At 51.1% G+C, this 15,114-nt stretch overlaps 1 protein-coding gene across 5 annotated transcripts in view; it reads right to left on the bottom strand.

The window, feature by feature from the left end:
- Nucleotides 1-4,751: 4,751 nt before the first annotated feature.
- TRAF3IP1 (TRAF3 interacting protein 1) overlaps nt 4,752-15,114 on the bottom strand; it is a 62,405-nt gene continuing 52,042 nt past the window's right edge. For 4 of the 5 annotated variants that reach the window (XM_030325527.1, XM_030325520.1, XM_030325521.1 and 1 more), the window contains 2 exons: nt 9,103-9,326; nt 4,752-7,579 (listed from right to left, as the gene is read on the bottom strand). In XM_030325527.1, the coding sequence (XP_030181387.1) occupies nt 7,414-7,579; nt 9,103-9,326 (390 nt within the window). In that variant the 3' untranslated portion in view covers nt 4,752-7,413. Of the gene's footprint in view, nt 7,580-9,102; nt 9,327-11,889; nt 12,454-15,114 lie in introns of those variants that run through there. The other variant, XM_030325525.1, reaches the window with a different exon arrangement.

Here is a 15,114-nt window from a genome sequence, read left to right as displayed (position 1 = left end):
TTATTTTTGCATGTGGTCCGAGGCAAGGTTATAACTTTATTTTTGCCACGTGGATAACCGTAGGCTTCAATACCATTTACTCTCACAACAATCTGAACCGCCTGTTTTGAAATACCACATTTATCAGAAACGAAATCCCCAGGTTTACCTCTGTGGTCGGAAGTTCCTGTGCTGTTTTATTGATTAATTTATGTTTTCCCATACTTCGTTTTAATTACGATAGCTCTGTAGTATAGCATCGGCTTAAATTTCTTCCACATCCCCACGTGGACTTTGTTTTTCCGCTGCATTCAATTTACAGATTGGTTTGGGGCGGTGGAGGGCGTCTGCACCTCAGTCCTCCAGGCTTGCTGGCGCTCGGGACCATGACAACGCCCAGGGCCCGGGGGACCCGCACCTGACCGGCCACCGGGTGGGGCGGGCCAGCGGCTCCTCTGCCTGGGGAAGCCCAGAGTCTCACTGCCAAGCCAGAAGGGCCTCACTCACTTTGGGAAGACAAAACGAATCTTCCCAGAAGTGCCGGGCCCCGTTAGCTCTAACGGGCCCCGTGCCCGGCTTCGAAGCCGCGAACCTCTGGCAGGCGTCTCTGTTTTCAGTGCCACCACCCGGCAGGCGGGAGCCCCCACGTGGGGGCCAGCCGGCCATGGCAGACCTGTGCCCTTCCCTGGCCTGTTTATCCTCAGGCTCGAGGACCAGGCAAGGCTTTCCTGCGAGACTTCAGCTCAGACCGCCGTCCTGTTCCCTCCCAGGAAAATGCTAGCCGTGGGCTCTCTAACCGCGCAAGACTGGACTTGTATCTGGACTTAACTGCGTGTCTGTGGCACATTTCAGTAGGCGCTTCCCTCCGCTAGTAGAAAATCAGGTGTGAGAACCTCCGCCCACAAGGGGACGTGGGCCGACCAGCTGGGAACACCCCATGGCTCCTGCCAGGCCCCCCGAGCCTGAGGGGGCCATGACCACAGGCTCAGAGGTACAGGAGGGGCTGTCCGGGCCACACGGACCCCAAACCCCAAGCTCCACTCCCAGGCCACCGTGGCCTTCTTCCCACCAAGATCCTGTCTTTGCCTTGGGGGTTTCTTAAGGGAAGGGGAAGCCTCTGTCACCAGATGAGAACAGTTCATCAGGGCAAAAGGCACCTGGTGGGGCGCCCGCCCCCCAGGCCTCACCAGACTGTCCTTCTCTGCCAGCGGAGGCGAGGTGAGGCGAGGACCGACACAGGGCCCAGGCCGTGCGTGTCACCGGCTCCTGCCCCCCTCCCCCCGCCCCCCCCCCCGTCTCCTCCCCGTGGGCGAGGGCACAGTCCCATCGATGACCCCAAGGCCCGTCGTAGGGAAAGCAGGCCTGTCGTGCCCCGCGGGCCAGCAGGCCGAGCTTCTGGCCTGGGCTCCTCCCTTGTTACGCTTGAAACCCACACCCGTCCACCGACTATCGCTGATACCAAACCGTCTGTGCTTCAGCAAAATGCGGTGACCCAGGAACACGGCACAGCAGCCGGCGATGAAAAGTCACCCGAGCGTCCGGGTCCCGGTTTTGATTTTCAAGTCTGCTGAGGGCCTTTCCAGGTATGGGTTGGATTATGACCCAGGAGGGGACCATCCATCCGAAGCGACAGTGGGGAACACAGCCCGGCCGGGAACACGGGCTCCCCGGGTGGCTGCCGGCGGGCAAGAACGTGAGTCCCGGGGGCCGTGGGCGGCGGGGGTCTGCACCCCCCTCACAGGTGTCCTCCACACCGTCTCGGAAGGCACCGGAGAAAGCTTTCACCAGTGTCCCTCGTGGTGCAGAGGTGAGGACGGGAGCGGCAGCCTCTGGCGGGGGACGCACGGCTCCTCGCACCGTCAGCCTGCGGCACTCCAGGAGCACTGGGGGACCACGCCCCAAGGACAGGGCACCCACAGAAGACTGGGGTAACTGACAACACGGCGGGGGGGGGGGCCCATCCCTCACAACCAGATGGCAAGCACTGGGCGACAAGAAACAGGGATGATGAATACGTAACAGAACTAATCGATGAGTCGGAATAACCCATCCTGATCATGGGGGGTTGAATCTATGAGTGTAAGAGGAGTTTATTAAATTTTTTCAATGTTTGTTTATTTTTGAGAGAGAGAGAGTGCAAGCAGGGGTGGGGCAGAGAGAGAGAGAGAGACAGACAGAGCATGAGAGGGCGAGGGGCAGAGGGAGAGGGAGACACAGAATCCGAAGCAGGCTCCAGGCTCCGAGCCGTCAGCCCAGAGCCCGACGCGGGGCTCGAACTCACGGACCGCGAGATCGTGACCTGAGCCGACGTCGGACGCTCAACCGACTGAGCCCCCCAGGCGCCCCAGAGCACACTTGAAAAGCAAGGTGTGCAACAGTGTCTACGGCATGCTCCCCTTCGTGACTCTGTGTGTTGTGGGGAGTAGAAGAGTGAGTACTCAGTCTGCTTGCTTTTCCCTAAAGAAACAGCGCGGCCAGTGGGATGGCTGCCTGCAGGGGCAGGGACGGGAGGGAGGGAGGGCCCCGTGTGGTCTCCTTTCTGCCACTTACGTTACTGATCCGTGTCAACAGATCACCTCTTCAAACATAAAAAGACCACCTTAAATGAAACTGTAGAGCCGTGTTTTAAAAATTATAATGATGCCACACACAAATACACAAAAAACTGGAATGATTAAGGATAATGATACATAAAAGAAAGGGTAAGTTTCTTTTTAAAAAAAATCATCTTCAGTCGGTTAAGTGTCTGACTCTGGATTTTGGCTCATGTCATGATCTCGTGGTCACGGGATCGAGCCCTACAGAGGGCTCTGTGCTGACACTGTGGAGCCTACATGGGACTCCCTCTCCCTTTCTCCCTCTGCTTGCGCGCTCTCTCTCTCTCTCAAAATAAATATTAAAAAAAATTTGAACGTTTATTCATTTTTGAGAGAGAGAGACAGAGCGTGAGCAGGGGAGGAGCGGAGAGAGAGGGAGACCCAGAATCGAAGCAGGCTCCAGGCTCCGAGCCGTCAGCACAGAGCCCGACGCGGGGCTCGAACCCACAAAGAGTGAAATCGTGACCTGATCCAAAGTCCCACGCTCGACCGACTGAGCCACCCAGATGCCCCTCAAAATAAATATTTAAAAAATAAAATAAAGTACATTTAAAAATATTAAAAACTCATTTTCACACAGCGCAGTCACAGGGTGCCCTGCTGGGCTCTGGTGGGAGCCACGATCAGGCCGTGGCCCAGGGCCAGCCGGGCCTCGTCTCCCAACGCCTCCCAAGGTCGCAGAGTCCGGCTTCATGAGACAACACGGGGGTTTCCACGGCGCTTCCAAGGCCACGCAGCCCCCGTCACGTCCTGATGCTTCCTGCCATCTTTCACCACAGCAGGGCTGGTCCCGATTCACGTTCCCACGTGCTGAGTCGGTTCTCCAGTGTGTGGGTCCGGCCCACGCACTCAGGCCGGTGTGAGTCACACAGACCCGCCTGCCGCAGCTCCCCCCAGACAGTGGTTGGGAAAGACGTCCAGGCGGCAGGCCCACCGGCAATTCCCTCCAGGGCAACACCATTCACAGACGCGGCCTCTTTGGCGAGGTCCTTCCAACCGATGACGAATCCGGACATTCCCACATCTGTCCCCAGGGGAGCGGACACCTCGCCAGATGCCTGAGGGCTAGACAGCACAGCCGCGATCTGGCTCAACAACCCCGCCGGCTGCAGAGCCCACGAGCGCCCGACGGCCCTCGACGACGCCCCGACGGCCACGTGCCACCACGCACGTCCTGTGCCGTCCCTACTAGGAAGGACGCTGGAGAAAAGCCAGAGCCCGTCGGGGCGGGACCACCCCCCTGCGGGGAAGCAGCAGCGCCCGTGTTCGCACCAGCGTCCCCCGGGAAGGGAGCCCCCCGCACACCAGCTGGTAGCGTCCAGCCGGGTACTGGCTTCGAGGAAGGTTCTGAAGGGCAAACTTAAGTGCTTTCTGATCGTTACGGTCGTGGCGATGGTGGCGCTAAAAGGCTTTTTCTGAGACCTAAGTGGGAGACGTGAGAGCACACTGAAGGACAAAACAGACGACGTGAGGGTGACTGATGAGCCCCGAGGCCCTCCGTCCTGCGTGCCCTTGCGACTGCCTCGCAGGTGACAAGGGGGCGGGGGCCCGAGGGCGCCCTGCTGGCAGCTCTGGCCCGGGGAGGGCAGCGTGGGTTTTGATCACACTGGTCTACAAAGCCCGGACCCCTCCCCGGCTAACCAGGCACAGCCTCCGTGTCATTTACGGACTTCACGTTTTGAACCCTGTTTTCTTACCAGAAAGATCTCCTTGCTTGGTTTAAGAAGCTATCAATTTGGAACTCAGCTCTAAATATGGATTTAAAATTTTTTATAGTTTCAAAGCCATTTAAATGTCTTTTCTCTAGCTGAATTTCAAAAAAGTCCTTCCCTGGGGCGCCTGGGTGGCTCAGTCAGTTAAGCACCGACTTCGGCTCAGGTCATGAGCTCATGGTTTGTGAGTTCAAGCCCCGCATCGGGCTCTGTGCAGACAGCTCGGAGCCTGGAGCCTGGTTTGGATTGTGTCTCCCTCTCTCTCTGCTCCTCTCCCGCTAGCACTCTGTCTCTCACGGTCTTGCAAAAATAAATTAAAAAAAAAAAAAAGTTGAAAAAATGTCCTTCCCAATCTCCCTTTATGAAGACGCTCGTTAACGAACAAAAAAGGGAGTCTTGTAGGGCCTCACTTCTGCCTTACTGTAAGGCTTGTATAAACTATACTTATCAAAACACCTCTTAGAAAAATATAAAAGCTTTTTATTTATAAGGCGCATCGCAAGACTGCTAACCTCAGAGCCCAAGGGCAGGCCCCAGCTCGGCTCCGGAGCGTGACAGGAGTTCCGGCCTCTGCCGCTAGGGGGCCTCCGCGACTCCCGTTCTCACTTCCACCCTCTGCTGCGGACCCCGTGGAAGCCTGCTCCAAGGAGGCGGTGCTTGGCTCCTCGGAGGCGTGGCCACGGAGGCGAGGAGGTGAGCGGCTCTCTGCATCGCCGGCGTGGGTGGAAGATTCCGGAGCTGGGCTCAGAGTCCAGCTCTGAGCGGAATGTCTTCCCCATCGGCGGGAACGGCTGAGCACATGGTCTTGCTGTGCGCGGCCTCGTTTGAGCCGGATTCTTGCGGAAGCTCGAGCAAACGGGTCACCCTCGGCCTGTGACCTTTGACATCTACCTGTTCATTCGGCTGCGGGTCCCTGCCCTGCTGGCCCTGCTTTCGCTCTATGCCCTGACACTGCGCACGGACGGAAGATGCGTCTCGGTGAGCCGGGCGCAGCTTAGCGATCAAGTCCAAGTAGACTTCAGGGGACCTGTCAGCACGGAATGCAATTCCAGGCCACCCCAGATCCTAACCCGCACTTCGTGCCACTAAATGACATCATCTTCACAGATTTCAGTCGTTACTTTTTAAGTTGCTTACTGAAAAGAAAAATAAGTGTGAATACGGGAGCAGAAAGCTCAAATTTTAGTCCTGAATTAATTTTTCCAAAGCTTTACGCATTCTCTTCGAATGTAAATTAGCGTCAGCTCAACTTTTAAATTAAAACTCCTGCAGTGTGACTTCAGCACTTCCTGGAAATGTCTCAGCCAAAGTAGAGGAAAACACTTAATGATCTCCTTTGTGTATTTTCTCAAAGTAATGAATAACCTGAGGACTGACTGTGCCTATGGTAAGATACGGTCATAATCACATGCAGAGACTTCCTACAACTTCATGAATGATCCTGAAATTTCTGATAAATGCTTACCTGGCTTATAAAACCTCAATTTACACAGAAGAGGTGTAAGTGTCATGGTATGAATGATAAAGATAAATTTCCCTGAACTTTCTTCACCAGAAAAAGCAAAATACGCACATTTGAAAATAAAAAATTCCCAAATGCTTATAAATGTTTTTTCCAGGTGTGAACGGAATTGCACAACCCATACGCTTCTAGCAAAAATATGTGATCGTTTTTAATGATTTATGTATAAAATAAAAATAAATTTTATGATACAATTTGATAAACTACTTCATACAAAATCTGACTCACATAAAATGTATGCAATTTTTTTGCAACACAAAAACTCTCTTCAGATATACAAATTCATAAAAGGCAGACATCTTGAAGCAAAACAGTCCCTGTAGGGCTAAGTCGTTCAACTCAGTAGGAAAGAGAGAAGTGTACGAAGGACAGTTAACCGGCCGCCCGCCCGCCTCCAACAAGTACTCAGCACAATCTGATCACACAATTTAACGGTGTGCTGTAGAAACGAGGAGATGGCCCGTGTGTGGAAACGGCGGAACTTAATCATCGGATGGCAAACTTACTCAGCTTGGAAGATCACGTAACTACCTTAGAAAAGGACGTATTCTGGAAATGCCAGGAAGAAAACCTACCCATGCCATTCGTGCTAATCCTTAAAGAAGCAAAACTCCTCAGGCAATTCTAGCGTTTCAATGGCACTGCGTGGTTCACACAACAAATATCTAGAAATAACGGTATCGGGACCCAGAACCCAAGACCTGTGAGTATGTCTCTGACCAGGGGAAAGCCTTTACATACAAAGTTAAGACTTTCGTAAGTGTTGACGATATCGTATGTGAAAAACTAAATATAAACCATGTTTTTAAAAAGCCTTGCTTTAAAAAACAATTTCCCAAAAAAATGGTAACATCAAAAAACTGGGGTCAACTGGTGCATCCTTCGAAGTCTTCCTGCCTCCCAGGGACGCACGACTGAGCGCGGAAGAGGGAGGAGGCCGAAGCCGCGGGCGCAGGACAGCGAGGCCCCCCACCCGGGCTCACTGCTGCCTCCGTGGGGAGAACCCGGGGGCCAGACACCCGCCAAGGACATACTGAAACCTCCTCAAATCTCTGAACTTTAAGGCTGTAAACACAAGCCAGAGGCAACAGGGACCCATGAGAAAATGACCTCGAGCAGCGCGGGCCGTGGGTAAGAGGTTTAAAAACCTCCCGCGTGCCTCCTAGAGATACAGGGTCAAAAGACCCCTCTGCAAGGGGGGATGAACTCAAAGTCGACCTCGCTCATCAAAGGCGACCTTGCTCTGCGTGTAAGTGCCGGTGCCCGACTCGAGGCCTGAGACCTGAAGACGAGGGACGCGGGTCTCCCTCGGCGCGCCAGCACCGCTCGCCTGCTGGAGGATTCTGGCACAGAGCTGAGCACACAGGCCGCGGCCGAGACACGGAGAACACGCGTGCGGGAGTCCCCTCCACGGGCCACACGCCCGCGGGAGGAAGGTATGAGAACACGGCCCTTCCGGGCGGGAGCGTGCCCGCGCGTCGGTCGGAGGACACCGAAAACTTCATTTTTTTTCGGGAAACTGAGCTTAGAGAGGAGCGAGGCTCTCTCTCCCTTTTTATTCTCGGCCCGAGGAGGGCTGGCGGCTTCTGAGACGGCCGAGCGTTCACCTTCTGGAACTCAGAGTGATGCTGCACACCATTTTCTGGATCTTCTCGTCGTTCCTCAGGATGTTGGCCTTCACGGCGCAGATCTTGTCCTGCTGGTCTCTGATCAGCTGCTCCAGCTCCGCCAGCTCGGCCTTCAGGGGCTCCACGGCACAGTCCGTGATGCTGGCGGGAAACAACACAGGGGCTCGTGAGGACCACGCGGCTCGGCGGACGCGCGCTTCTTGACCAAAACGACGCAAGAGGACAAACGGAGGTTATTCACGGCATCCGCAGAAAAGGGCTAGGAGTACGAACACGCTCGGCTGATGACACGGAGGGACGAAAGCCTCACGCCTGGGAACGACGGGGGTCACAGCCTCACCGCGACCCGAAGTGGAGTCAAACGTGAAATTATACACAGGAGCCTAATGTGTCTGAAGTCTTTACGTGACTACGCTGCAGAGAGCCCTGGGGACGGCGCGGCCACCAAGACCGCCGCCCCGGGCAGCCCTCCGCCCCCCTCACCTTCCTCCAGGGGGAGGCTCACCCAGCTGCAAGGGCTTCCCCCCAGAGACCCTCCCCCCGGACTCCCTTGCCCAAGGCATGAGGCGTTTCGGTGCTGGGTTACGTGCCCGGAAAAATCTAGAACATACCTGGGAAGGCAGAGGTCAAATCAGCCTTTCCCTTTAGTTTTAGTTTTTTTTAAGCATATCAATACAGAATAAATACAAAAAGAGTGATGGTGTCCAACCATCCTGCCATAAAGCAACATCAGTTTTGCGAAGGAAGAACCATCTGGGTGCTACTTTTTAGTACGTTAAACGAAACGTACGAAGTGCTAACAAATGACCATGCTGGACTCGGCACCAAAAAGTTCTCGGTGATTTCCTAACTCCTGTCGTGCTGGAATTTAAAACCTTAAGGAAATTTTTAAGAATAAGCAGACTAATAAAAGAGTATAGCTTCGTTATAACACAGCTTATTATATGGGCTTAGAGATATATCACTGAGTCCAATCAGATACTTTTCTGGAAAAAAAAAAAAAAACATTAACAACTGATATAGTTTCATGCTGGGGCGATTATAAATACAGACTGTCAAACATTTCCCTAAGATAAATCTCTCTTTAGTGGTTCTATTTCCTTCACGGTAGCAATTTCGAAATGGGTTCACCTGCATTTATTTCTTCTGGAGTAAAAAGTGAAAACCCTGCCAAACTACAAACAGTTACAAAATTGGGGGGATTGTGGCAAGACACATAAAAAAATAATACCCATACTGCACAGTTCCCCATAGTTTTTACTGCCTACGTCTAATTACGTGCGAAAGGTAACTCCAAATCTTTCCTACTTGTTACAAAGAAGTGCATGTTGCGGTATGAATGCAGAAGACACCGCTTTTGGGGAGAGTGGTGGTTTCCTGGGAGATGTCCCCCCAGCCCGGGGCAGATGTGGGGCCCCCACTGACCTCTGTTCCTCCTGCAGGGGAGATGTCCCCCAGGCCCCGGGCAGAGGTGAAGGCTCCCCATCCCCCCCGGGGCCCTGGGCAGACGTGGGGGCTCCCCATCCCCCCGGGCCTTGGGCAGATGTGAGACCCCTCGCCCCCGCCCCCTCACCCCTGCCGACCTCTATTCCTCCTTCAGGGGAGATGTCCCCCGGTGCCCTGGACAGATGTGGGGGCCCCTCGCCCCCCTCGCCCCTGCTGACCTCTGTTCCTCCTGCAGGGCCTCGGCGTGCTGCTTGTTCTCACTGTGCCACAGCTGCAGCTCGTTCTGCATGGCGTCCACGTCCTCCTGGATGTAGTCCATGATCTTCCCCAGGGGAAGTGCGCTCTTGCACAGGGTCTGGATGGACACACGCAGCTTCTCTATCTCCTTGGAAACGATGTCCTTCTCCTTCTTCCACGCTGACTCAGAGACAAGCAATTTCTCCTGTGGTCAGTGGGGAAAACAGGAAGAGAAGGAAACATCCTCGTTTCTGCGGGCCTGCCGAGGGCGGAAAGACACAGGAGTGGGGACAGTACTGGCTCGGGACCCACTGTCCTTCCTGTGAACGTGACACTTGGGCCAGCCGCAGCCCCGAGCCATGGGAGCAGGTACACTGTGCCCACCGGGGGTCCGTGCCTTCCCTTCTCAAGGGTAGAGGGGTCTTGACCTGGAAGGCTGTCTGAAGGGCAAATTTCTATAAAGTAAGATTTATGCCCCAACTGACCAGAAACTTATAGTTACTGTTACCAAGGCTTAGGGACACTGATGATTTTCCCAGACACACTGGCAGAAAAGGGATCTGACCCTGCACCTCACTCCTTGAACGGACCTCTTTTCCATCTCAAATGACACCGTAACCCAGCTCGCCAGGCGAAAAGAGGAAAGGAACCCTCCAGAGAGGAGGAAACCTGGCAACGTGGAAAGGAAGGAGAGGAAGTCTGCAAGCAGGGCATGGCCAGCAGCACCAAGCCAAGCGGAGGGTCAGCTGGAGAGGGCTGGACTGAGCTGGCTGGTACAGAGGTCAAGGAACCTGGGGCCTCGGTGGGAATCACTGGTGCAGAGGGTAGGGGGGAGGTCTCACACAGTAGCAGGCAAAGGAGGGAAGGAGACAGAGGCAACTGGAAAACTTCATTCAGTTTTGGCCAGGAGTTGCTAGGCTCTTTGGCAACCGACGTTTACAATTCTCTTCACATGAGCTTTTATCACAGACATCTCTGAATTTCAGAAATTGACGTAAGTGACGAGAACCAATGAATAGTTTGGCTTCTTGGAAAACCGTTCCCAGGATAATGGATACTGTTTAGGAAGCCCTCCCTGGGTGTTCCCGCTCCACAAGGCTGGCTAAGGTGTCACTGCTTTCCTGACTTAGAGTATGAGTCAAATGCTGTCAATTAAATTATAACTAATTAACTTGTTTTTATCATATAACCATTTGTGTTACTTCTAATGCCAGTTTCAGACTGTAGGATCCAGGAGAGCAGGAGCCCTGTGTCTGCATCCACTGTGGCCCATATAGGTTCTCCTTAAATATCTGCCAAACTAACAAATGAAGTGACCGAATAGTCTGCCTCTCAAGATTCTGGCTCCACTACCTACTGAACTTGGACAAGCACGTGGAAACATGCTGCCTGGCACACAGAGAACATAATGCCTGGCACACAGAAAATGTTAAATAAACATGAGTAGAAACAAAAGGTAAAACTCATAGAACTAGTAAGAGTTAGGCAAGGTTGCAGGATATAAGATAAATATACAAAAATCAATTATATGTCTATATATTGTCATCACATGGACACTGAAATGAAAAATACAGTGTCATTTACAATTGTATACGTAAACAAAAGAGAAAAGTATCTAGGTGTAAATCTAACAAAATATGTGTGGAACTTGCATACGAAAATTACATAATGTGGATGAAAGAAATCAAAACAGATCTAAATAAGTGGGGAGACATACCATGTTCCTCAACTGCAAGATTCAAACATCGTGAAGATGTCAATTCTCCCCAAATTGATATACAAGTTTAATAAAATTCCTATCAAAATCCAAACAAAATTGTTTGGAGACACAGAAAAGATTGTCCTGAAACTTATCCAGAAAGACAAAGGATCTAGAATAGCTAAAATATTTTTTAAGAAAGAAATAAAGAGGGAGCAATCAGTCTATCTAATTTCAGGACTTATTATGTAGCTACAGCAATCAAGACTGTGTGGTATTGGCGGGATAGACACATAGACCAATGGAACAGAATGAAGAATCTAGAAATAGACCCTCAACCAAGTATGCCCATCTGGTTTTTGACAAGAGTGCAAAAGCAATTCAATGAGAGAAACAGAGCCTTTCATCGTGTGGCACTGGAGTAACTGGATATCCAGAGGGGGAAAAGGAACCTTGACCTAAGTCTCATTTCTTGTACAAAAATGAACTCAAAGTGGGTAATGGACTTACATGTAGAACGTACAAGTACAAAACTTTTAGGAAAAAACCTAGGAGAAAACCTTTGGAATTTATGGCCAAGCAAAGAGTTCTCCCACTTGACCCCAAAAGCATGACTCATTAAAGGAAGAGGTGACAAAGCTGACTCTGTCACCGTCAAAAACTTTTGAAGACCCCGTTGAGAGGCTGAAAGACAAGCTGGAGAGAGAACATACCTCCAAACCGTGTATCTGACAAAGGACTAGTATCTAAAAAATATAAACTCTCGAAACTCAATAGTAAAAAAGCAAACAGGAAATCCAATTAGAACATGAGAAAAGACACAGATAGACATTTCACCAAAGAGGATACACGGATGGCCAATAAGCTCATGAAAAGATGTTCAAAATCATTACTTATCAGGGAAATTCAAACTGAAGCTACAACGTGGTATCACCCTACACCTACCAGGGTAGCTTTAAGAAAAAGTAGTGACAATACCAAAGGCCGGTGAGGATGCAGAGAAACTTGATTACTTGGACATGGCTGGTAGGAATGTAAACTGTACAGGTTTTGCAAACAGGTTTTGGAAAACAGTTGGGCAGTTTCTTGAAAAACGAACATGCAACCAGCAGACGACCTAGCAACTGTACTCCTGGACACTTATTCCAGAGGAATGAAAAGTTATGTTCACACAGAGTCTGTACGTGAATGTTTACAGCAGCTTTATTCAGAGTAGCCAAAAATTAGAAACAACCCAGATGCCCTTCAACAAGTGAGCAGTTAAAGAAACAGCGCTACACTCACATGTGGGACGACACGAAAGCGGCCAATCTCCAAAGACTACATGCTCTATGACTGCATTCACAGAACGTTCTTGAAATGACAACATTGTAAAAGTGGAGAACAGTTAGTGGTTGCCACAGGCTGAGGAGGGGGCGAGGTGGGAGGGGAGGGAATAGGCGTGGTTGTAAAAGGGCAACAGGAAGGATCCTTGTGGTGATGGAACTGTTCCGTATCTTGACTGCATCAAGGTCAATATCCTGGTATGATATTGAACGTGGCTCTACACGACGTATCGGTGGGGAAAACGGAGCATACGGGAAATCTCCAAAGCCCGGTGAGGATGCAGCAAAACTCGATTACTTGGACATGGCTGGTAGGAATGTAAAATGTACATTATTTCTTGCAACTGCACGTTGAGTCTACAGTTATGTAAAAATAAACTTCACTGACGAAAAAAGTTAGTGGCCACACAAATGCCTTTCAAGTAAAATGCTAATTGACTAAAATGAACTCAAGACAATAAAAAACTACTTCTCAAGGGAAAAAAAAAAAGTGTTGTCTTTATTATATCCAGATTAGTAAAACTCTGACTTAGTTGAGCAATTTAAAATTCTACTAAAACCCATTCATAATGCTTAGTAAATAATTCCCACGTACTTGGCATTGCGTTGAGTCTGATACAAAACTGTTTAGGGTGCAGAGCTTAGCATGGCTAATATGTGTAAATGTGCGATAAAACAGGTGAGTTGCGAGGGAGACAAAGACACTAAGGGGTTATCTGGCCAACCTCCCTATTTTGGGTCACCGTGTCAAACTCCCTCATAGCTCTGAATCACAGCGCCAAGCAGAATCGGGAACACTAATCTTACGTTTATAACTTTATTTTTAAGGGGTTAAGAATTCAAAACAAAATGCATTTGGGCTGGGATTATGAGTCGGGAGAAACTTTTATCATTGCTGCAAACACGCTGTGGCAAAACATCAAAATTCTGGCATTAAAAAAAAAAAAAAAACCAACCAACAACTTCCGTCTAAGCGAACATGGCAGGGTGGGGTGGATAAGCCAGTGATTATTTGCTTTAAAAGCACACCCCTCTGACGACAGACTGATTTATATACAGCCCGTATAGCTGTGTCAGCGAATTTCCAGACAAATGTAACCATTATAAACCCTTGTTTTATAGACTTTTAATACGTATAGTGAAATATGAGAATCTAGCACCGTATCCACCACCCAGGAATCAGTCACACGAGCCACGCTCAATTTCTGGGAGCACAAGAAGAAGATACAGTGAAACTCCACCATTATACGTCCACTACCGAAACGACGGGGAACACAGGGAGCCTTTGGGGAAACGCGCGGGCCAGCGGTCGGAACACGTGCTCTGCACGTACGAAGCCTCGCCACCTCCTCACTGTATGGCCCCGGGAGCCTCACCTGACCTGCCTGTAGCTCAATGTCCTCACCATAAAATGGAAATAATGATATTTACCCTGTAGGTAAGATTAAATGGGATCATATAAAATAGGCAGCCCGGAGCCTCGCACGTAGTAAACCTTCAATGGGCGTTAACCGTTGCCATAAATTTCTCGGACAGAAAGAACGGAAGCACGAGCCCCTGCGGGACGTGGCCCTTCTCTCTCGGGCGGACTCGTCAGCTCCAGAAGACTCGAAGTCGGGCCTGCTCTGAGCACTCTGCTCCGAGCACTCCGGCACGGACCGGAAAACACGTGCGGGTGGAGCGGCGGCACCAACTGACCAGCTTCAGAGAGACAGGATCGTTCATCGAGAATACACCCTCCTCCCCGACACGGTCCCGTCCCCAGCTCTACTTTGTAAACATGTAAATGCCCCGCTGCCACGAAATCAGATCTCGAAACTCTCTGCCGGGAGAGCACATCTCCGGGCCACACTTTTCTGCGGCACTCCGGCCACGGCCTCGCTCTCCACGGGCGACGCGCACGGAGGTGGCAGCGGCGGGTCTCGCGGGGACACAAACCCACCGGGCTGTGGCCTCCGGCTCCTCGTGCGGGCTGCGCACTGTTTACTCAGCTGCTTCTCCGGCAGGAAGGGCCTCTGACAAAGCGTTTCGGCGTCCTGGCTGCCCACTTCGCACATGTGCTTCAGAAAGCGTGAGTTTCCAAGACTTTCCAGGTGAACGGCTGCTTGCTTCTGGGACTTCATACGATTTGCATTTACCGCACGCACGCTTGTCCCCAGAAATGTAAGCGTTTGCGTTTATGGCGACTTTTTAAGTTTGTGGTGATTTATCCTAAGTCAAATAAATAAGAACCACTGACGTGAAAGGTTTGTTCCTTTAAATTTCGATCGCGATGCTTCGCCAGCAGAAAACGCTGTTTTTAAAAGAATGCCTTAGGAGCCTGACCCTTAGGCACCGCCCGAAGTGTCTCAGGAGCAGGACTTAGGGTGCAACACGAGGGCTGTGGCACGTGCACACTGCCTTCCACTCTGTTTCTGGATCCGAGGGGTCACGAACGCTGCCGGGCAGAGCTCTACCCTACATTAAGCAAACCCAATAAACAAAGGCCTGAGTAATGTCGGGTGGGGAGAGGGAATAATAAATCAAAGAGTGTGAGTATTTGCTTTAAATAATATACTCTCCCATGACCTCGGGAACTGATTTATGTACAACCTGCCAAAAGTTCATTTTCTTCGTAAGCCGAGAGTGCCTGCACCCGAGTTACAAGAGAAAGGCAGGGATCGACAGAGTAACTATTCAGAGTGTCCTGTTCACCCACAGATATTCTACCGCCAAGCTTCTCTGTCAACCAAACACGTGTCCCTAGCGTGGGTCAAACCCGATCCCTTGAACGCACAGTAAAATAAAACAGTCTGCCATCAAATGCTTTAACCTTTTTGCACACATACAAAAAAGCGCATCAAACATAAATGGTATAACAAAATGCTAAAGTGACTCCAGCAGCCTTCGCCTGGGTCAAGAAAACCAACCTTCCCAGGGTCCCCAAAGCCCCAGGCTACGACCACGCTGCCCTCCACGTGGTCCACTAC

The sequence above is a fragment of the Lynx canadensis genome, chromosome C1 (genome assembly GCF_007474595.2).
Source record: "Lynx canadensis isolate LIC74 chromosome C1, mLynCan4.pri.v2, whole genome shotgun sequence".
Classification (NCBI taxonomy): Eukaryota; Metazoa; Chordata; class Mammalia; order Carnivora; family Felidae; genus Lynx; species Lynx canadensis.
This window is presented reverse-complemented; position numbering and strand designations above follow the sequence as displayed.